Source organism: Leptonychotes weddellii, chromosome 12 (genome assembly GCF_054177405.1).
Source record: "Leptonychotes weddellii isolate Sample4059 chromosome 12, ASM5417740v2, whole genome shotgun sequence".
Lineage (NCBI taxonomy): Eukaryota > Metazoa > Chordata > Mammalia > Carnivora > Phocidae > Leptonychotes > Leptonychotes weddellii.
In genome coordinates, this window is record NC_138380.1 from 81,233,343 (window position 1) to 81,256,403 (window position 23,061).

At 44.7% G+C, this 23,061-nt stretch overlaps 1 protein-coding gene across 1 annotated transcript in view; it reads right to left on the minus strand.

The window, feature by feature from the left end:
• LAMB4 (laminin subunit beta 4) overlaps nt 1–23,061 on the minus strand; it is a 94,267-nt gene that overhangs the window by 67,602 nt on the left and 3,604 nt on the right. Inside the window, exons 2-9 of the mRNA XM_081799708.1 lie at nt 12,990–13,147; nt 12,621–12,690; nt 6,977–7,050; nt 5,706–5,894; nt 4,653–4,716; nt 4,271–4,485; nt 2,980–3,100; nt 1,163–1,351 (exon numbers count right to left, since the gene is read on the minus strand). Coding sequence (XP_081655834.1) covers nt 1,163–1,351; nt 2,980–3,100; nt 4,271–4,485; nt 4,653–4,716; nt 5,706–5,894; nt 6,977–7,050; nt 12,621–12,690; nt 12,990–13,147 — 1,080 coding nt within the window. The remainder of the gene's footprint in view (nt 1–1,162; nt 1,352–2,979; nt 3,101–4,270; nt 4,486–4,652; nt 4,717–5,705; nt 5,895–6,976; nt 7,051–12,620; nt 12,691–12,989; nt 13,148–23,061) is intronic.

The following is a 23,061-nucleotide window of genomic DNA, read 5'->3' on the forward strand; positions in this document are numbered from 1 at the left end:
GGAGTCTGCTTAAGATTCTCTCCCTCCACCCCTCTTGCTCGGGCTCTCTCTCTCTCTCTAACGTAAATAAATAAATCTTAAAAAGCTGCAGCAGGGCGCCTGGGTGGCTCAGTTGGTTAAGCGACTGCCTTCGGCTCAGGTCATGATCCTGGAGTCCCTGGATCGAGTCCCGCATTGGGCTCCCTGCTCGGCGGGGAGTCTGCTTCTCCCTCTGACCCTCCCCCCTCTCATGTGCTTGCTCTCTCTCATTCTCTCTCTCTCAAATAAATAAATAAAATCTTTAAAAAAAAAAAAAAGCTGCAGCAGCAGCAAGGTAATGTTAGCTTATCAGCAAAACTGAATTGTCTACAGCCAAAGAAATGTTGCAGCCAATTTCACTATGGATCTTCCTCGACTTAAGGCAGGGCTCTGTCTGATAAACCCATCATAAGCCGAAAATTTCTTAAGTCAAAAATATATTTACTACATCTAACCGACCAAACATCACGGCTTAGTCTAGCCTGCCTTAGCATGCTGACAACACTCACATTGGCTGACAGTTGGGCAAAATCATCCGACACACAGCCTGTTGTATAACGGAGCGTTGCATGTCCGTGTAATTTACTGACTACCGTACTGAAAGTGACAGAGTGGCTGTGTGGGAACAGAATGGCTGTGGGCGGCTTACTGGTTGCGGACCCTCTGGACCAGCGCCACTGACTGGGAGCTGTCCCGCCCAGCATGGGGAGAGAGGGTCGTCCCCTCTCGGCTAGGCTGGGGAAAGATCCAAGTTCAAAATCGCAAGTACGTTTCTACGGAATGCCTGTTGCTCCGGCACGGTGGAGCCAGCCGGCCACGGTAAGCCGGGCGACTGCGTTCGGCCGCTTGCCCCCGCTGACCTCCAGTGCACCCGGTGTCCGCAGCCTCCTCTGAAACCACGCGCCCGCCCCTGGCTCAATCCAGCATAGTTTCCCCACTCACCAGGGGCTACCAGGACGGACCCGGATCATCCGACCCAAACTGCGCTGAGAACGGAAGCTCTCCCCCCGCCACCCCCGGCCCCTAACCCGGGCGCTCTGGGCATGCTGCGCAACCGAGCGGGGGGCTGGCGGCGCAAGGGAGGCCTCTCCGACAGCCTCTGCTCACGTGCGTGGGACAGACAGGCCCGCGGCCGGGGACTCACGGATGCACGCGTGAGGATCGGCCATGGCCTTGAGCGCGTCCCTGTAGAAGAGGGGCCTGCAGCGGTCACAGTGCTGCCCCTCGGTGTGGTGGCGGCAGTCCTCGCACACGCCCCCACTGCGGCCGCCGCTCCGCACATACGCCGTTATGTCGAAGTGACAGCGGTCAGCGTGGCTGTTGCAGCGACAAGCTGAGGAAGGAGACGGGCTATGAGAGATTGGCCGAGGTCTGGGGGACACCGAGCCGCTGGGCCGCGCCAATCACCGCAGCCCTCCTGCCCCTCTATCTCCTGCCACTACCCCGTCTTGTTAGATACACCAAGTATGCACAGATCAGTTTTTTTAAAGATTGTATTTATTTATTTATTTGAGAGTGAGCACTAGAGAGAGCACAAGCTGCGGGGAGAGGCAGAGGGGGAGGGAGAAGAAGACTCCCCCCTGAGCAAGGATCCAGATGGGGGACTCAATCCCAGGACCCTGGGATCGTGACCTGAGCCCAAGGCAGACCCTTAACGCACTGAGCCACAGTGGCGTCCCCAGTACACACAGATTAAAACAGGTGCTTTCAAAGGATCTTCCTAGTGCTCTGATTCTGCCCCTATTCTCTGTAAAATGTGCTCCCTGTGTTTAATATTTGTGTTTTTTTTATATCAAATAAACAAAAGTAAATCATTTGGGTGATCCAGAAGGCCTAGGGTGCAATTTTGTTGTTTTCCAGTAAAGAATACTTTTACTGACTCAGGCTTTGTAAACTTGAATTTTTATATCCCATGTTCTGCAGGTTCAGGGATCCTCAGATAAGATGTCCGAGCTGGGCCCCCGCCTGCTTCTCCATCTCCATGGGCAGAAGAGCCAGAAGGGCGGCTATAGGTCATTCCCATCCCATCTGGGGCTCAGCCAGAGCAACAGAGGGAAAGGACTTTGTTTGTCTTGGTGGTAAAGTCTGTGCTGTGTGCCTTGCTGGGGTTTCCCTGTAAACAGCAAAATCTCAGGCTCCATTTTGCTGGGTCTGCCCACTGTGACTCTCATGGATGGGACGTTTTCATGAGAACTCTTCCCTCACATCCTATCCCCCCTCCCCGTCTGGGAAAAGAAACTGAGTGACAAGTTTGTATGGAAGTTCATCAAAATTCAGAGGCCGTGAACACCTTACAAGAAAACTCTCTACTTTATTAGCCTAAATATTTTACAAAAAATACAATAGCCTGTCAGACTTGGTCCTTATCTTCATCTCTCCTGACATATGTGTTTAGGATCCAGTTCATGAGGGGACGCCTGGGTGGCGTCAGTTAAGCATCTGCCTTCGGCTCAGGTCATGATCCCGGGGTTCTAAGATCAAGCCCCATGTCAGGATCTTTGTTCAGCAGGGAGTCTGTTTCTCCCTCTCCCTCTCTCTCTGCTGCTCCCCCTGCTTGTGCTCTCTCTCTGTCAAATAAATAAATAAAATCTTAAAAAAAAAAAAAGATCCAGTTCATGGAATGTATGAGTATTCAGGAAAACGATAGGGATCTCCGTACCAAACCTGGTATTCACCAGATCCTGGACCAGCCCTGTCCCCAGTGATAGTACCATGACATGGCTCTGCCCCTCCTCCAGAAAGCGACCACACGACATGCATATTGTTTCAGTGTGTAAATTAATGTTCATGTTTGGTGTGAAGACTTGAGAAGTTGGAGGTCATGGGCAACATCAGGATATGCTGGAGCCGGAGCCACAGGTCCATCACCCCCGTCGCCTGCAGCCCCACTGAAATGAACTCAATGGTCTTTTAGGCGGTGCAGAGCACATTGGGTCCAGGCTGAGGGTGTTCCCCGCGTACCTCTGCACGTGCTGTCCTGGTGGCCTGCTCCTGGCCTCCATGGAGCGTCGTGGAAGAAGTCCCTGCACCTCTCACAGTTCGGGCCGTCTGTATGGTGCTGACAGATGCAGCGACCGTGAACCTGCGTGGTGTGGAAAGGGGGCTTTGCTTGGAGGATGCTGGGCTTCGTTACGTGGAAAGTGAACTAGCAGGCCGGGCGCCTCTCTGGGTCTCAGTGTTCCTGGCTAGTGATGGCACCAACCTTGACTAGCTTTTGTTATTGCTTAACCAGCCCTAAAATTTTGAAAAAATTTAAGGTGTTTGGGACACACATTTTTTGGCATTTCTGAGTTCTACTTTTAAAACAACATATTGCAGCCCGCAGCACAAGGACAGACAGAATGGGGAGTGTGTGTACCTGTGTGTGTATGTGTGTGCATGCGCACGTGTGTGCGCGCACATGTGTGTGCACGTGTACGTGTGCGCATGTGTGTACGTGTGCGCGCATGTACGTGTGTACGTGTGTGCGCACGTGTGTGCACACGCGTGTGTGTACGTGTGTGTGCGTGCGCACAGGGGGTGGCTGAGGAGTGTAAGGGAAAAGAGGGAATTAGAAAACAGAAAGAAACTGGAGAAAAATGTGTGATTCTCTTGGCTTTTCCACAAAATGCCCCGTATGTCCAAGTTCAAAGAGAGAAGTTCTATTTCTAGGGAAATATGAGGTGGCTGACAGGGAAGTATCCCGCCCTGTCTGATTGTGGCTAATAGTTTAAAATTATTTCGCGGACACACCCTTGGGACTCGGCGTTAAAACACAATTCTTCTACTACATCACTCTTTGAAGCCTTGTCCCAAAGCATGGAAGAGATCAGTGCTAGGAACAGTCATTCCCAGGGCAAGAATGTTACTTGGAATGGCCATTTTGACAGTGACAGATTTTAGTCCAACACCCTGGCACGGAGTACAGGCTGTCTCACACAAGAGACCTTCAAGGCATTTTTGTGGGACCACGGGTCCTCGCCACCAAAGCTCCATTCCCTGAAAAGCCAAATAAAACAAAAAGGGAGCAAGATGGGCTCCCGTGAAACCATAAATGATAAATGCTACTCATTAATTAATATCAAAGCCCCCCCCCGGCCCCCCAGCTCCTCCAGCTGGTCCGTCAGGCCAGGTTGAATGACGCCTGCCCCCACATAAAGCTGTCACTTCGATGGTGGACCCCCCTGTAGAGAGTCTGGTCTACAACCAGCAGCAGCACAGCACAGGAAAGGTAAGGGAGCCAGGTGCCCCTTGGGATTGCTCAGTAACTCACCATTCCGGGGGGGCCGAACGCGTCTCCCCGCACCTTCTGCACAGGGCTGCATTCGCTGGCGTGGCCGTTACAAAAACATCTGCCCCGCACCACCATCGTATACAGAGCATAGTAGTAGTTATCAAGGGACTCCTTTTCCCTCCTTCCCAGCAAAGTATCCCCCAGGGTAGGGAGTTTGGTGAAGTTTATCCTCAGGTTTGTTAATGTCACAAGGTCTAGAGAAAGGAAAAGAGCAAAGCAAAGCACACTTAGGAGGCATCAGGTCAAGGCGCTCTCCCGGACTGACATCCCCTTAATGGACTATGGACCCGCAGTGATGAGGAACACTCCTAACGTGAAATTTTAGAAAAGGAATTGGTGTGCAAACGAGAGCGACTCATACCCTGGATGTAGGGGCTGTAAGGGTTTTCTATTTCAAAGCTGGGATCCAGAACTTTTAAAACGACCTGTAAAACAAATATAGGTAAACGTATAAGCATCCTACCCAAAACAGTGTTGTTAAATATAGTCTCAAAGAAGAGATCCTGACCTTACAAAAGGGCTGAGTCACTGCCTCCCTCGGTGGTGTAGGATGCAGATTATTATTTGGGTTCGCACATGAATAAAAGTCCCAAGAATGAAAATGAATGAAAGATCTTAAACAGTCATCCTGGCTCTTTATGCCCAAGTGGTCCATGAAGGCAGAAGCTCTGATAGCTCCTGCCTGGGGTTGGGGTGGAGTGATGGGGTCACAGTTCAGCAGGTCATCATCCATCTGGATCTGGCAGGGAATTCTAGAGCCGACTTCTGCTGCCAATTCTTTCATTCTACATGATAAAATAATACCGCCCAACCCCACTCCTACCCTGACCCTCTGCCAGTCACCAGCTTTGCTCAGAGGAAGCTCCTGGCAGATTCCAGCTGGATGGTGGTTTACAGAGCATGGAGAGAACACAGCTAAGGCAGGGCTGCCACTAGCCTATAGCAAGGGTTAGAAGCAGATGCTCCTTCCTCTGGGGGCCCTGTGCCCCGGCACCCAGCCTGGGGTCTCAGTCCCTGCTCACCCTCAGCTGGGCACTCGTGTGCAGAATTATTTTTCTTTTCTTTCTTAAGTAGGCTCCATGCCCAGCATGGAGCCCAATAAGGGACTTGAACTCATGACTCTGAGATCAAGACCTGAGCTGAGATCAAGAATCAGACGCTCAACTGATAGAGCCATCCAGGTGCCAGTGCAGAGTTATTTCCTATAAGTTATTTACTATTTATCCGAGTTCAAAATGAATGCAGGACTCATTTCAATTTAGACATGTTCATTCTTAAAAAAAAAAAAAAAACAACAGCTTAAGTTCTATTTCAGTAAACACTACCTAAATTGTTTTCATTTAAATGAACCACAGTAGCAAAAAAAAAAAAAGGTTTAGTTTCTATCAGAGAAATCCAAGAAAGGAAAGGCTACCTCGTCACCAGTGGAGGGTTCAATATCCGAATATTTGGAGTCACAAACAAGGTCTCCCACTCCCTGGGCCTGGCCCGATGTGATATTAGGAAAGGAAGCAGCACAGTCTTTTGCAAAATATTTGAGTACTTTCCAGGTGTGTCCATAGTCTGCAGAGCGTTCAACTAACATCGCAGCAGGCCGAAAAGTCTAGAAAAACAAGAGGTAAACTTGTAATGGTTCACAAAGGCAGATTTCATTATCCCCTTCAGACTGAACATTTATATTTCCTAATCTCCATTTTTCAAACTTTATTTGTATCTTTGAAAATCTCTCATATAATGAACACACAGAAATCTCTTTCCAATCAGTGGGCAAGCTTTCATGAACATATACTTGCCTCGAATCTGGTTCTGTATAAAAGATGTGTATGGGCTGTGTGAATTACTCATTGAAGAAGGAGAGCATGTCAATTTTTAAAAAGCAACGTGATTGACATTTTATAGCGATTTGCATGTGGTTTTCTTTGACAAGAACACTTTTCTCTGGCAAACTCCTTTAAGATCTACCAGAAAACTTACTCTGATTCCTCAGAGCAGAGTTCACCTCCTTAAGGAGCCCACCAGCATTCTGAACATATGTCAGTTCCTGCACTTACCATTTTGTATTATGATTTTAAATCTCTATGTATGTTTGTATCCTTTACTAGGCGGTGAGCCCTCTGAGGGCAAACACTTGTGGGGTGCTTTTTTTCATTTTTTATTTTCATTTTTTATTACTATAAGTCAGCTTCCAGCCTGATGACAAAATTAGAATTTTGATGAATGATTTGGGAATGACTACAGCACAGGATTTCTCTGACATCTAACTATCCTTAGAAAAGACCCTTTCGTTTTTCTGCCTCTTCTGATCGCAACCTTTCTGTATTTCCCTGAATAATTTCCACTTCCTGCCTTTTTCTCCTTAAAAATATTTTTCTAGTTCTTACAGTCCCTATCACCCCAGTGCTTGGAGTTTTCCTTTCTGCTCTATCTTGTAAGATTTCTGTCTTTCTTTTCTTTTTTTTTTGGTTGACCATCTAAGTGATTAATTAATGAGCAGTGGGGTTCTTGTTCGTTTTGTTTGTTTGTTTTGTTTTGTTTTCCACTCAGGAACCAAAACCCAAATGACAAAGCTTGAGCAGAGATTTACAAAGCCTTCTGTGCTCTGCCAGGAAGAAAGGAAGTGAAATCCCAGGCAAGCCCAGCATCTTGTAGGTAGATAGAGGGGGCGGCAAGCCCACACATCTGTACCTTGAAGGTCAGAATGAGGTGGCTGAACTGAAATAATGCCTCTAGGTCCAATCTGATGCTGACATGGTCAAGACCTAAAGAAAAATCCAGAAAGAAGAAGATCAGTGATTTCGAGAGACCCCTATTTATCACATTAATCCCTCCCTGTGGCTTGTCTGTAATAAAGCCCTTTGAAATCGCATGGCTGGGGATCCACACTCTTTCCTGGTCTTGTCCAGTGGTTTCCCATGACACTCCACATGCAGAAGGTCTACTTGAGAGCAATATAGGGTTTACCCAGACCGTGCCCACATTCATGTTATGGTGGCTGTGCACACGGCCACTGGGTGGCAGTATCACGTCCCACCAAGGGACTTCCGGGATGTTCCCATAGGTGGACTCATGTCCTTGAACTCACCTCTTGACTGTCCGTAACCGTGAGCTAGCAAGCCAGATCCTGGTAAAAATCGACACACCCTATTCTTCCAGCAGCTGCTTAACGATCACTTGGACTAGTTTTATTGTCACCTAGCATAAAAGACAGCCTGAAATAGTCCCCTTGGAGTAAGGATCTGCGGCTCCTCCGTGACTGAGAAGAAGAAAGAAGTAGCCTGGCCCGGACTTTGCACTGAGATAGTGAGCGGCCATTCACCTTCTGCCCGGACGTGGAGGATGGGCCCCAGCCTGGACGGAACAGAAGCCCTGATCTCTCTAGAGTAGCCCTGTCCAGTCGGAATAGGAGTCACACATGTCATTTAAGATTTTCTAGCAGCCACACTTTAAAAAGTACGAATAAGGGGTGCCTGGGTGGCTCAGTCATTAAGCGTCTGCCTTCGGCTCAGGTCATGATCCCAAGGTCCTGGGATCGAGCCCCACATTGGGCTCCCTGCTCAGTGGGAAGCCTGCTTCTCCCTCTCCCACTCCCCCTGCTTGTGTTCCCTCTCTCACTGTGTCTCTCTCTGTCAAATAAATAAAATCTTAAAAAAAAAAAGTACGAATAAGCAGGTGAAACTAATTTTAATCTATTGAACCCAATATATTAAAAGCATCTCATTTCAACATGTGGTCAACATTTTTAAAAAAAAACTAATAATGCTTTCTTTTAACTATTAACAATGTTTCATTTTTTCCAAACGAGGTCTTAGAAATCTGGAATGGTTTTACACCAAGAGCACATCTCAGTTTGGATCGGCCATGTTGTTAATGCCAAGGAGTGCCCAGGGCGAGGGGCTCCGGGACCAGACAAAACAGCTCTGAGAGCACTAACTGGGCTGCAGCAAATGGGAAGCAGTCTTCTTCTTCTTCTTCTTTTTTTTTTTAAGATTTTATTTATTTATTTGAGAGAGAGAATGAGACAGAGAGAGCACATGAGAGGGGGGAGGGTCAGAGGGAGAAGCAGACAGCCGGCTGAGCAAGGAGCCCGATATGGGACTCGATCCCGGGACTCCAGGATCATGACCTGAGCCGAAGGCAGTCGCTTAACCAACTGAGCCACCTAGGCACCCAGGAAGCAGTCTTCTTAGAGGGTGAACCACTCAGGAAGGTTTGCAGCTCAGAGGGCAGCCCCATTCCCGGGTCAAGGGCTCCTCATCCTTTCTAGAAAGGAGATCTCCTTTCCCCTCTCGAAAGTTCTTGGCTGAGAACCCTTGTTCTATGCAAACAACTCTGACAGAGGGGCACTCTGTCTGTGAGGAGATGTGGGACAAATGCTGGGCACGTGGTTTAAAACAGCTGTTAAGTGGGGCACCTGGTTGGCTCAGTTGGTTGGGCTCAGGTCATGATCCCAGAGTCCTGGGATCGAGCCCCACATCGGGCTCCCTGCTCAGCAGGTAGTCTGCTTCTCCCTCCGGCCCTCCCCCTGCTTGCACTCTCTCTCAAAAAAACCAAAAACAGAAACAAGAAGGAAAACAGCTGTTATGCAAAAATGGCATCAGTGAAGGCAGGTGGCTGTGGCAGAGGCCTTCCCATGCACTAAGGAGAGCCCAACTAGAGATGAGTAACTGGGGTCCAAAATGGGCTGGCATTTAGTAGACACCAATCACATACTTGTCGAATGCGCAGCAGAGAAAAACAGCCTCATATTATGCTTGCCCTATATATTATGATCCTATACATTATGATTATTCCCATGTTCCCCTAATGGTCTAGGATCCCCTGTGGGAAGTAGGCTTAGGCGTCTGAAGAGGATAGAGGGATTGTAGCCCCAGGACAACATATAGAGATGTGGCAAATGGAATCATTTTGTGGGCTGAGGGTCCCAGATGGGTGAAGAGGAGCCATCATGAGTGAGCCAGCTACATTCATTCAAGCACGTAAGGCCCAAGGCTGGGGTGGGACGGGAGGAACCCCAGTCGGGTCCTGATAGGGGCACCTCGGAAATACGGACGGTCAGGGCCAATATAAGCTTCAATACCACAGTTGTTCATGAACAGAGAAAAGCACAAATCCAAGAAGGAAAGACCTTTAGTTAGTACCAACTATCCTTTCAATTCAATTTTTACATGAAAATATTTGGCTTGCAGCAAGAAATGACATGTTCTTTTTCTCTCTCCCTGCATGTACTGCAGAAGGAAGAAGTATGTGGTGATAACTCTCAGATTTCCCCCGGGGCATCCTTAATTCCATTTACATCAGGGTGTTTTATATTAGCCTTCATTCACCAGCACCTTGTAAGTGGCCTATTTTTTTCTTTTTTTTACAAAGAACAAAAGAAGGCACAGATGTTTTCTTCCCGCACATGGAAAGAGTGAAGCACCCAGAGTTAGGTGCTTAAAATACACTGAGTTCTCTGGAGGAAAATAACCTTTCCTGAAATGAAAATCAAGTTTGTTCTTATACGGGGTTTTACATTCTCGGTGGAGGCTGTTCCATTCCAACAGGGCTCCTTGCTGTGAAATTGTTACAATCATACAGAGCGAAAGACAGCTTATTAAAAATGTAAAGAAATGAAAAACTGGAAAGGAACTCAATCATACCATTTTCAGATTGCCACCATTTCTTTTCTCTCTCTGGTTCAAAACTTGTAATTACGTTCTCAATGGTGTGGCTGTGGGATTGGGTGTATGGGTCGTGTGGGAATCTCGAGTCGCAGATGAAGCATTTCTGCTCCCCCTGGAAAAGCCCATCATTTAGATAAAAAATAAAGAGTCAGAATTACTTATTGTTGATCTGAATTTGAAAACAAGCTGTACTTGCTATATTTATCTTTCAATCTGGCTAAAAATAAAAAGCAGAGGAAATAACGAGACATCAATTTTTCCATCAATAGGTACTTAACAATGACAAATGCAATAAAAATATGACCCAGAAATTTGATAAATTGATATATTTGGGGTAAAAATGCAAATTTATGCGGAACTAATTCTTGTCTTACACAAGAGGCGGATGATCTGGAACTTATGTTAAACTGTAGAGAAATAAACAGGATACATTCCTTGAGGGATTACTCTCTTTAGTCAGAAAACGAATATTTGGCAAGAAATTAATGAAACACTTGGCCACCAAGTTATCTGCAACCATCCTCCTTTCTCTCTCAGACTTAGTTTTTGGCAGAAAAACTTCCATGATCAAAACCTCTACGTTTGTGGATTTTGTAATATGTGGATTTTGTAAAAGATTCTCATGAACTCGTAACAGAGAGGTCTGCCCCCTTGTCTTGCAGACTAGAAGGCCTCATTAGTCAATTGGCACTACTTTACTTGGAACGGACTTCCAAAGGTTGCAACAGCCAAGACTGGCCTTTGAGTTTGCCTAACTTAATGCATCTAGCAGCCACATTTAAAAATTGAGTCGTCCCTCGATTCCCTCAACTCTGGCTGCACTCACTTCTTGCTCTTCCTTGAGTTCACCAGGAACTCCACCGCCTTACAATCTTGACACAAGCTGTTCTCTGCTCCCCTTTCCTCCAGCCCTCAAAGAGCCCCATCTCTTGCTCCTTCCCTTCTCTGGGGCTCTGTTTAACTGCCCTCCTCTCAGATTTCTATCTAAAATACCGCCACCTCCCCACCCTTACGGCCTCTGCCACTCTCTGTTTCTTCCTCCGCTTTGTGATATTTTCTAAGCCTATAACACCACTTGAGACTGTATTGGATAGTTGTTGGATTATTGTCTGTCTCCATCATTAGAATTTAAGCCGAATGAGGGCGAGGACTTTGTTTCATATAAGGTTGTATCCTCCTTACCTGCAACAGTGTCTGGCACATAGTAGATGCTCAATAAAATTTGTTGACTGATTGCATGGTGATTTTAATGACTATTTCAGCTAATGTCTGTCAAAGTAAACCAGCCTTTCAAGAGGTCCATATAATCTCTTTAGAATCACTGGCCACCATAAGCCTTATACTTGCAAAAAACACCAAAATGCCTTTTGGAAATTAAGGAGCGATGGAAGCGAGATCTATTCTGCATATGGGGAGGCTTGCCCCAGACCTGTCCTGAAAGGAGAGCGGAAGCTTTATGATTCCATCAAAAGATGTCAAGACTTCAAAAGATTTCTAGTAAGACTATGGAAATTATTAGGGAAAATGTTTAACTTTGGGGCTTATTCTGTAAATATTTTAGGAGCATACCCTTGATGGACCTGGCTACACAGGATGCTTAGTTGCAGGAACTGGATGGGGGAGTCCCAACTTGGGTAACGCTATGGGTCAATGTTGATTTGAAGCTTCCGAGAAGAATGTTTGGCTTGGTAGCGATTTGTTAGACAATGGATGGGGAAAAAAACCATCCTCTGGGCTGCACAAATGTTTAAGTAGACCAGTCCTTGTAGCCCCACCCAGAATACTTGGTCAGCCTGAAGACATTTTGAGATTTTTTTCCAGCTCTAAGATTTTAAGATTTCTGGCATTCTCGAGACAAAAGAAACCTTGAAGTCTGATTTACTTCTACTTTTGGTGGTGTGACTTTGAAAGATAGGAGTATCAAGTCCTAATTATTGTCAGGGTATGGCATGAGTTGGCCAAGGCAACAGTAAGCAAAATGTCAGTGTTTGGAGAACAAGATGTGTGATGTCAGGGTTGGAGAGTTTCTAAGATTAGAGCTGAGAACCATTTCTTTGTCCAGAGGGCCTGGAATTAGTGAAGTCACTGGAAGGGCCATCCATCCCACCTGAACAAAACTTCTACAGTGTCATTTCCTTGCACATGTAGAGAATTTGCTTTCTGACACATGTCCTCCCCAAACTTAGAACAGAGCTAAGCACTCAGGTATTGTCTCCACTTATTTATAATCATCCTCTTTTACTAGAAACCAATTAGAATACAAAGCATTTCCCAGAGACCTCCAGGAGCTGCTTTCAATGAACAATACATGGAAAAGCCTGGGCCGCAATCATTAGGCTTATGTCCAACTTCCTTCCTGCACATCCTCTTAAATAAGGGGTTGACGTGATTGCCCCAGGCTCCTCGGCAGGTAGGATACTCAGATGACCTTGGATGCTTGTTCTGCTCCCAGAGCGTGGAGAAGGAAAAAACCGTAAAGCAGCTGGTCCTTTTATAGAACTGGTCTTTAAGGGGGGAAAAAGAAAAGGCACGAAAATATGTTCATATTGGGATCTTTTGGCCTATTAGACAAGACAATTTCCAAGTGGCATCGTGAGGCTGGCATGCCATCAATTCAACATACTACCCCCCACTCCTCCCCCCAAGGCAGGACAATGAGAACTCACATTCAGCGTAATGGCCTTGAGACCCTGAGGGATCTTCAATCTTCACTGATGGGTCAATTAAATTTACTCTCTAGGAGTCACTAATGCAGTTAAATAGAACAGTACATTGCATAGTAATTCCCTTCGAAGGCTGAACCAAGGAGGCTTTTCTAATTCTAAAGGTAAAAAGAAAGAGATGAAGCAGATCTTCCCTTTTTTCTGATCAGTCAAGGGCTTCTGGACTTGGAATCCTATCACCTGTGCCTCTGACGTTCAGGAAAGGGTGACGTGTCCTCCTTTCATGTTGCCTGGCTGGCCCCCGATACACTTAGAAAAATCTATGTCATCAACTCAATAATGTCCCAACAAATAAACAAAGAACAAACACACCTCGAGGTAGCTGAGAATGCAGTACTTCTGGGCTCCGTCCAGCCCACAGGTAGAAGAAGCCGTGAGCTGTGCGCTGCGACCCACCAGGAGATCACCGGTGGTGGGGTGACAGGAGCCCCCTTTGCATTCATCTTGGGCTTTCGTGTAACCGAGCAACCCTTGAACACAACAGACATGGCTGCACAGAAGGCAAGTCAAAGGGTAGCAGAAGGCTTAAAGAAGCAAGCGGTTAAGTTGGAAAGTTAATAGTCCCATTTATTTTCAAAACCAGTTCTCTGGTTTTCTGGTCATTAAGACCCTGGTTGTGGATACTGTTGGTGCCCTTGGCTTAATGGAAATCTCTTAGCCTGCCAGGCTGTACCATCTGCGTTCATGTCCCCACCTGGGCCAGCCTGTAGCCAGTGACTGACGGATACACAGTTCAAAAGGCTGGCACCATTGCCTCAGGCTGGGAGCAACTCTGTGGTGTGGTTTGTGCTCAGAACCTTTCACAGGAGGAGGGTGAAGCCCCACTCCAGCCGGCACCACATCCTGCCTCCCCTCTCCTCACTCTCTTACTCCTCAGAGCCCTCCCTCACTAAATCACGGACACAGAAATCCCTGTCTCAGGCTCTGCGTCTAGGAAACCTGACTTGAGACAGCCTGTATGTACTAGAAATTCTCTATGTGTCATTTTAGGGCAAATAAAGTGCATAGACACAAGGAAGGAAAATCTCAATCCAGCCTCTTATACTTATTGTTCCAACCTGTACAAAACCAATCGGAGAATTTAAGAAATCCTTGGGAAACGACTTTCTCTTAAAACATGTAAATTCAATTGACCCCGTTTATAACCTGGACTGTTGGGTTCAGATTCACCATGGAACAAATCATGCCCCTTTGGGATATTGTGAGAGATGGAGTTCCAGACCCACACAAATAGGCCCAACTGATTTTTGAGGCACCAAGGCAGTTCAATGGAGGAAGAGTAGCCTTTTCAACAAATAGGGCCGGAGGAACTGGACATCCACAGGCAAGGAAATGAACTGTAACCAAAACCTTACACCTTATACAAATATTAACACAAAACGGATCCTGGACTTCAGTGCACATATAAAACTGTAAAGCTATAATACTCCTATAACGCATGGGAGAAAGACTTTGAGACTTAAGACTAGGTGAAGACATTTTAGGATTGACTACAAGAACATGATCTGTCCAAGGAAAAATCGGTAAATTGGACCTCATCAAAATTAAAACTTTGCAAATTACACTGAGTGGAAAAAAGCCAATTAAAAGGTTATGCACTGCATGGCTCCATTTCTTGAATGACAGAATTATAGAGATGGAGAACAGATTTGTGGTTGTCAGGGATAGGGAGGTAGGGAGGAGGGTGTGGATAGAAAAGGGTTGTACTAGGGCTCCTTGAGGGTAATGGAGCTGTTCGGTATCTTAACTTTGGTGATGGACACATTAATAAAATTGCATAGAATTAAATACACACACATGAGCGCAGGTCAAACTGATACAAGCTGAACAAGGTCAAGGACTATAACCTTGTCAATTGCCCGGTTGTGATACCCCACTATCTTCACACGAGAAGTTACCATCGGGGGAAACTAGGTGAAAGGTGTATGGGGTCTCTCTGTATTATTTCTTACAACTGCATGAGAACCTGCAATAATCTCAAAATAAAAAGTGAAAAAACCCCACAGAATCCTCTGCCCCTTCAAAATCACCCCATCAGCCTCTGGACGGTGAATCAAGTAAACCCTACACTCTAAGATAATATGCACATACATGGCCTTCTCTAGCTGCTCTTATATACTTTTCCCTTGAGACTTGAAGATTTATGCCAAGCCCTGATTCCAGCAGATGGGAGTGAGAGGGATGGGCATAACATGGAAAATTATTCCCATACTATAGAATAAGATTGGTTTCTCTCCGGCTTTCTCAACTGTAAAACAATAAGAATTTTTTTATGGTCTTGTTTTGCATTTAATGGATTTCTTTCCTTCAACTTGTCCTCCAAAAATAGAAGCTATTGAAAAGCAATGTTTTTTCTCTTATGTCCACATTCCCCACATGAACTATTCTAGTCATCTGGTCATTTTGTGATTATTATCAGGCATTAATACATAGATCATAGTTCTACAGCTAAGAATATGATACATAAGGTCTCCTTCTACGCAGGTTACCAAATACTCGTTTGGACGAGGAATTTTCTGTCTTCACTCTCATCGCAAAGATTACTATTATTCCAAAACAGAGGCACAACAGTGCTTTCTCCTTCTTGAAGATAGACAAGTGAAAAAAGTTAGCACCATTGCATACTTTCATTTCACTGTATAATAAATGATCCTACATTGGTTAACATGGATTTTTCCTTTTATTCACCCAACAATCCAAACCCAGATCTCCTTTTATTTCCTCGACTTGACCTCTAGGATAAATAACCAATCAGAAGTTTGGACTCCCAAAGACAGAGGCTTTTAAAGACAAGGTCAGGTATAAAAATCTCTGCTAATGCTGCTATGTGTGGATTAGCTAAGACTTCCCTTCCAGGGATTTAGTCTTCTAGACAAGTTCCATCCTGAATTCTTTTATTGGAATTGCTGCCTTAGAGATTTAACATGTTTTTATAACCTGACTTGGCCTAACTTGTTTTGATCAGATGTGTACTTTTCAGAAATAAAAGTATCCCAGGACTTAGGGAAATCAAACTATTATTATTCATGTAATAGTCTAAATGAGAATATGAATTTCCGGCCTCAAATACTTGGCAAAAAGTGGCTAGCAACATAAGCAGTTAAAGCTTCATGCCCGAACACAGATAGCCTTAGCAATACCCTTCTTGGGTTAGAGTTTTCAACTGCCAGATTATCACATTAGCAACAGGCTGGAATTGATTCAGAGAATAAAGACGCTTATGTCTTTAGAGAATCAATGCATTCCTCAAAAACAACATGCGTCTTGAAGATAGGATCTGATTAAACACGAAGTTAGGAGATCTGGTCATTTAAAGAAAATGCACGGCAAATGTTCTGTAAAGTGAAAGATCATTTTGTAGAAATAACCGTTATTATATAATCTCTCATTTTGTATATTGTTTTCATTTTCTTAAACACGTGGGATGTTTTCATATACTTTAGAGATCATGTTGGAGTTTAGAGGCTGTAAACATACACACATTACTTATTATGGGTAAGAAAACTTATAAAGAATGCATGTTAGGTAGGGTTTGTACTTTGTGTGTAGTTCCTAAAACCTGGCCAATACACATATTAGGATTATTTTTCCTAATCTTCCTTAGTCAGAAGGTAAGTCTAAGGGCTTAAATAGGCTCCAGTTTTTATATAAATACCTGTGGTTGAACTACAAACCAGAAAATGCCCAAGCTGATATGTAGGATTAACCTGGTTGGTAGTTTGACCATAGGCAACCCTAGAGACTTGGGTTAGATCAGGGTAAGCTTACGGTTGGAAATCCAGGATCTACTGTAGTGAGGTCTTTTTCTTTTTCTTTAAATTTTTAAAAAAGTAATCTCTATACCCAACTTGGGACTCAAACTTACAACCCCGAGATCAAGAGCTGCACGCTCCACCCACAGAGCCAGCCAGGTGCCCTGAGGTCCTTTTCTGCCCAAGCTAATTTGATTTTGAAGATCTTTCATCCTGAGAGAAAGGTCTCCTGATTGAAGAGGGGTCCCTGAGCAACCTTGCTGTCGTTTAGAATTTTGGCAAGGTGTGAGGAAGTTATCCTACACAGAGGTTCAGGGATCCTCAGTGGTTGCTTCTGATTTTGAACACGAGTTTAGTCCCAAAGAGAGCATCCGAGGCAGATGTAGAAGGAAACAGCTCTTCTCTGGCCATCTGAGGCCAGATCTAAGTTTCATTGTCCTGGGGGAGGCAAGTAACAAGTCTCTGCTCCCAGTGACTTGCGGCTCACCTCTCCAAGGCAGAGAATTTTCAACAGAGAACAAATGAGCATTTCCTACTTTGAGCTCTTCTTTCCTCTACCACCAGCAAATCTAACTGGGAGACTGCCTCAGGGTTTGGGGCTAACAACATTAAAAAATGAGATTCTGAAAGTTTGCTGCCATGAAGAAATTCAGCATGAATCTTTGAAGAGAAGATTCTAAGCAATTTAGTCAGTACTTAATAACTAAAAGCAGGACTGTTATAGAAAAGTCAGGATCAAAGAGAGTAATTGTTGGAAACATCCTCTCTATGACTAATGTAAATTATTCTCAGTTTATTAAAGATGGCAGAGGCATGGAGGATTTGGCCCTTTAGTGGAAAGGAGCTGCGGCTTACTCAGAAGAGGACATTTTGCCTGTAAGTTCTTCACAAGACCTCATTACTGGGACAAGGGCTACATTCAAACAGGCCTCTATTTCAAAATTAAAATGCATTCTACTTGTAAATTAAGAATCTGAAAGTATTTCTACTTTCCTCGGTATCTTAATTTACTTATCTGCTGATAGTAATATTCCATTAAAGATGATTGAAATAGCTATGTGTGGATAGAAAACATATTGGAGTGGAATTTTCTAGTTGCTGGACACAATTATACAACAGAAGAACCATGCAATATATAGAACAGAAAAAAAGAGGTGGGTATGTTTAAAAAACATTTTTACTAAATATTTTAGAACAATTCAGTAAAAGCAGAAAATGGATTTTGACAACTAATACTCACCAAGGTGCAAAAAAAACCCCAGCATAAACTGCATTCTTTTGTCAGGAACTGATTAAATTCAGTTTTGCTAGGTTGAAAAAAAAAAAGGAGGTTAAAGTCAGTCACTGATAGAATCAATAATTGCTATCAACTTTCAGTGATTCTTTAGGGACACAAAATATGTACAGCACCCAATTTCTTAAAAAGTAAGAGTGCATAAAATTTTTACCAATATTTGTTCTCTATTTGCTTGAAATCAAAGAATGCAATAGTTTGTAGGAACTATATGAAACAAAGACAATTTCATTTGCATATTTTTATTTTAACCTATTTTTGTCCTCTTATTGTTTAGAAAAAATTTTTTAATTATGCAATCAGTATGTACTCATTATTGAAAAAACAGAAAAATCAGACAGGCAAAGCGAGGGAATTATTATCTGTAGTACTACCACCCAGAGACAAGTGGTTAATATCTTGCTGTATGTTTTTCCATAGTGCTTCCCTTCCATGTAAGTATTTTCCAAAAACGATAGCATATTTTATGCTTGTTTCAATCAATGCATCCCAGACATCTCTCCGTACCAGCAAATAGAATTTTACATCAGTAATTTTTCAACCTAGTGAGGGACATCAGGATCACCTGGGGGCTTCCACAAACCAAACTTGTGTCCCCGTTTGCAGATTCAGCTATATCCCCCTAGATGGAGGGCGCCCCCAAGTCCCTGTGTGGGGAAGCCTGATAGGGATGGGTGTGTACATGCCCCGCAGCGGTTGGGAGGAGAGAAGGTAAAATGCTCTCCTGCAGCAGTATTTTTAAATTACTGGATAGTATTCCTCTGAATGCAGGAACCAGAATTTATTTAATGAATCCTCTCTTGGTGGATGTGTGCTTTGTTTCTAGTATTTTCCTGTTCTAGACATTTTTGCTAAATCTTTATTTATATCCCGAATTTTTCCCCAGGATACATTAAGCGGAGTGGAACTAATGGATCAAAGAGCACATGTGTGTTCGGGCGTCTGTGTGCACACAAACATACATGTGTGTACGTAAAGAGTACATACACACATGCATACGTACCGCGTGCACGTAGCTGTGTGCATGTATAAAGCTGATATAACTGCCAAGTTGCCATGTGGACATTTCGTCCCAGTGCACACGCTCACCAACAGCCAACGAGAATCGCTGCTCACTCATGCCCTTCCCAACACGGAGTATTATGAATTTTTAAAGCTTTGTCAATTTAAAGAGCAAAAAATTATACATTGTCCTTTTGGTTTTAATGTTTCTATTTGGGTAGCAGTGAACGTAAAAATGCTTTTCCATGTATTTACAGGTGAGAATTATTTTTGCCCTTCGATCCTTCGAGGCTTTTCCTAGTGAATTCTTTGTTTTCCTCCCTGCCCACGCTCTGAGTCCCCCTAACCTGATGTGCCTGGTGTTCCGCTCTCGGAACTCTCTTCTCATGCTCTTGGCTTTGCCTTGAATGCCACCCTCCTAAACTCAAATGCCAGCCTCCTTACGAAGTCTTTTGTTTAAATGCCTGATTTTAGGCGAATTTCCTTCTGTGACCCAAGTTCTTCCCCCAGCCTGGGCTTCATTTTGGATGTCCCAATGTCATAAGAAGACAGTCACTGAGAAGCAGTGCCCCCCACAGCATCTCCAACTGATAATGAGTCCTCTCTCTTACAGTCTGTGATTTTGGACTGCTCCCTGTATACCAAACCTTGTCAAGACCTACAGGAGAATCCAGAACGGAGCCTTCAGAAGGTCCATTCTGTGTGGGTTGCTGAATGCCATTGAAATTATGAAATTACACAGCATCTCTGCTTCTCTCCAGTGGGGAATCCATTCACAGGGCAGATTCCAAACTGAAACACTGTTTCCAACTACCAACCGAGGGCTAAAATCTCCCTCCTTTGGGAAGGTGGGAGGGACGCAGATGGCACAATTCTAATGACCCAGGTTTAGAGAGAAAGGAGAAGACTGCCATGTTGACCACAGGAGCAAAAGCTCGTGTGAAAGGAATGCCTTTGGAGACAAACCATAAGAAACTCTTAACCATAGGAAATAAACTGGGGGTTGCTGGAGGGGAGGGGGTGGGGGATGGGGTAACTGGGTGATGGACGTGGGGAGAGTATGTGCTATGGTGAGCACTGTGAATTGTGTAAGACTGATGAATCACAGACCTGGACCCCTGAAACAAATAATACATTATATGTTAATTAATTGAATTTAAATTAAAAAAAAAGAAAGGGATGCCTTTGGCAGAGCACGGGGTGGGGGGAGGGGTGGGGGGGACAAAACTTCCTAGTATCACAGTTCATCACACATCTGTGAAGCAAATAAACTCCTGGGAATTTTGTCAGTCTATGAAGTATCTTCAAGCAACAATAAAGATCATGATACAAGGAAGTGAACCTCCCAGCAACTGCTCCGAAGAAGAGAGCAACCTCCCTGACCTGCTCCGAAGAAAAGAGCACTAGAAGGCGAACCCAAGCTAGACTAGAATAGATACCATTCTCTTATTCATAATTGCTCAACGCGTATCACCAGCTCCTCAGTGCAGAATTACCGGGCTTATCGATAATTCCCCTGCTGGCTGAGCACTTCCAAAGCCCTGGCCGCAGCTCAGAAACCCCTGGCAAGATTATTTTTTCATGACTTCTTTTTAAAAATATTTATTTTCTGATACAATACACATAACATAAAATCTACCATCTTAACCATCTGAAAGTGGTTAAGTACAGTCACAGTATTGGGCAGCCAATCCCCAGAACTCTCTTCATCTAGCAAAACCAAAACTCTGTACCCATGAAAGAGCTTGTCAGTCTCCGGTCCCCCCAGCCCCTGGCAACCACCGATCCAGTTTCTGCCTCTATGAATCTGACTACTCCAGGTACCTCATACATGTAGAATCATACGGTATCTGTCTTTTTGTGGCTGGCTTGTTTCACTTAGTATGATGTTTTCGAGATTCATTCGTGTTGTAGCATGTGTCAGAATTTCCTTCTTTTTTTTTTTTTTTTAAATTTTTATTTATTTGTCAGAGACAGAGAGAGAGCACAAGCAGGGGGAGCAGCAGAGGGAGAGGGAGAAGCAGGCTCCTCACTGAGCAAGGAGCGCGATGTGGGACTCGATCCAGGACCCTGAGATCATGACCTGAGCCGAAGGCAGACACTTAACGACTGAACCACCCAGGCGTCCCAAGAATTTCCTTCTTTTTTAAGGCTGAATAATATTCCATTGTATGTACGGGGTAGATTTTTAAGTGACTGATGCTCAGGCCCAACTCAGACCAATTCAGTCAGAATGGCTGGAGTGGGACCCAGGTGCCAATATGTCCACGATGCCCCCCAGAGGATTCTCATATGTAGCCGGGGCGGAGAACCACCGATGGCTCGTGAACACCTAAAACTCATCAACTTGCCCACATACCTGCCCTCCTCCTGGATTCCATTCTAAGAGAAGGGCATAACCAATGGCTCCAAATGTTGCTGCACATTTGAATCTCCTGGCCTGCTTTACGCGTCCTGCTGCCCAGGGGACATTTTATCCCAAACAAATCGGAATATCCGGGGGTGGGGTGCCAGCAACAGTGTTTTTTGTTTTGTTTTGTTTTGTTTTGAATTCTAGGTAATTCCAACGTGCAGCCAAGTCTGGGAGCCACTGGGGTAACCACAGCCCGACTTGCTTAGGCCACAACGTTGAGGGTCATCCTTGTTCCCTCCCTGTCATGCTTCCGAATCTAAATTTGATCTCCTCTCCTTAAACAGTCATTCTCACTGTGTGGCCCATGGATTTAACAAGGTGACCAGTTCATCCCAGTGTGCAGGGGACTTTACTCGTGTTAGCACCAAAAGTTCCCAGGTCCTTGGAACGCCCTTTGGTCTGGGCAAATTCAAAAGTTGGTCACCCTACTGGATCAGCGGCATTAGCATCACCTGGGAACTGGTTAGAAATGCAAATGATCAGGCCCCGGCACTAGACCCATTGATTCAGAAAGTCTAGGGATGGGGCCCAGCACCATGCCCTTTTACAAAGCCCTCCAGATGAGGCTGATGTATGCCCAAGTTTGAGAACCACTGCTCATCAGTAACTGCCGGGTCCAAACGCTGAAGACCAGAGCTGCTGCTGCTGGGACAGCAGTAACACCTCACAAGAACCTAATCTGTGCATGTGCATTCCCAGCTGTCTGCCTGGGCTGGGTGGCCCCCCACTGAAGGCACTGCAGGTCCAGGCTGTGGTACTGGGGGGACAGAGCAGGCAGGTGGGGGCACCTTTCAACCCGTCATGCCACTGGGCTCTGTAGATCGTGCAAACAAGGCTAAAGCAGCCCCAGCAGGGATGGCCCCTTTTTACTGCTGAATAATATTCCATTATATGGATGGATATACCACTTTGTTTAGCCATTCATCAGTTCATGGGCATTTTTCTCTACTTTTTGGCTATTATGAATAATGCTGCTATGAACATTTATCTACAAGTTTTTGTATGAATGTATGTATTTTCATTTCTCTGGGGTAAATGCATCACCGTAGAAAAACACTGTTTTCTTAAACTAATGTTACGACCTCGTCTAAACCTTTCTCATAGATTGTAAGCACTTGAAGGCCAACATTCATCTTCTTTTCCCCAGAGGTACGTAGAAAAATACCAAAAACATTTGCCGACTTGAAGTCATTGCAGTTTGCATTTCTTTTTCTGTTTTTTAATTTTTTTTATTTTGTTATGTTATGTTAGTCACCATACAGTACATTATTAGTTTTTGATGCCATGTTCCATGATTCATTGCTTTCGTATAACACCCAGTGCTCCATGCAATACATGCCCTCCTTAATACCCATCACCAGGCTAACCCAGCCCCCCACACTCCTCCCCTCTAAAACCCTCAATTTGTTTCTCAGAGTCCATAGTCTCTCATGGTTCATCTCTCCCTCCGATGTCCCCCCCTTCATTTTTCCCTTCCTTCTCCTAATGTCCTCCATGCTATTCCTCATGTTCCACAAAAAAGTGAAACCATATGATAATTGACTTTCTCTGCTTGACTTATTTCACTTAGCACAATCTCCTCCAGTCCCATCCATGTTGATGTAAAAGTTGGGTATTCATCCTTTCTGACGGCTGAGTAATATTCCATTGTATATATGGACCACATCTTCTTTACCCATTCATTTCTTGAAGGGCATCTCGGCTCTTTCCACGGTTTGGCTATTGCGAACATTGGGGTGCATATGGCCCTTCTTTTCACTACATCTGTGTCTTTGGGGCAAATACCCAGTAGTACAATTGCTGGGTCATAGGGTAGCTCTATTTTTAATTTTTTGAGGAACCTCCACACTGTTTTCCAAAGTGGCTGTACCAACTTACATTCCCACCAACAGTGTAAGAGGGTTCCCCTTTCTCCACAGCCTC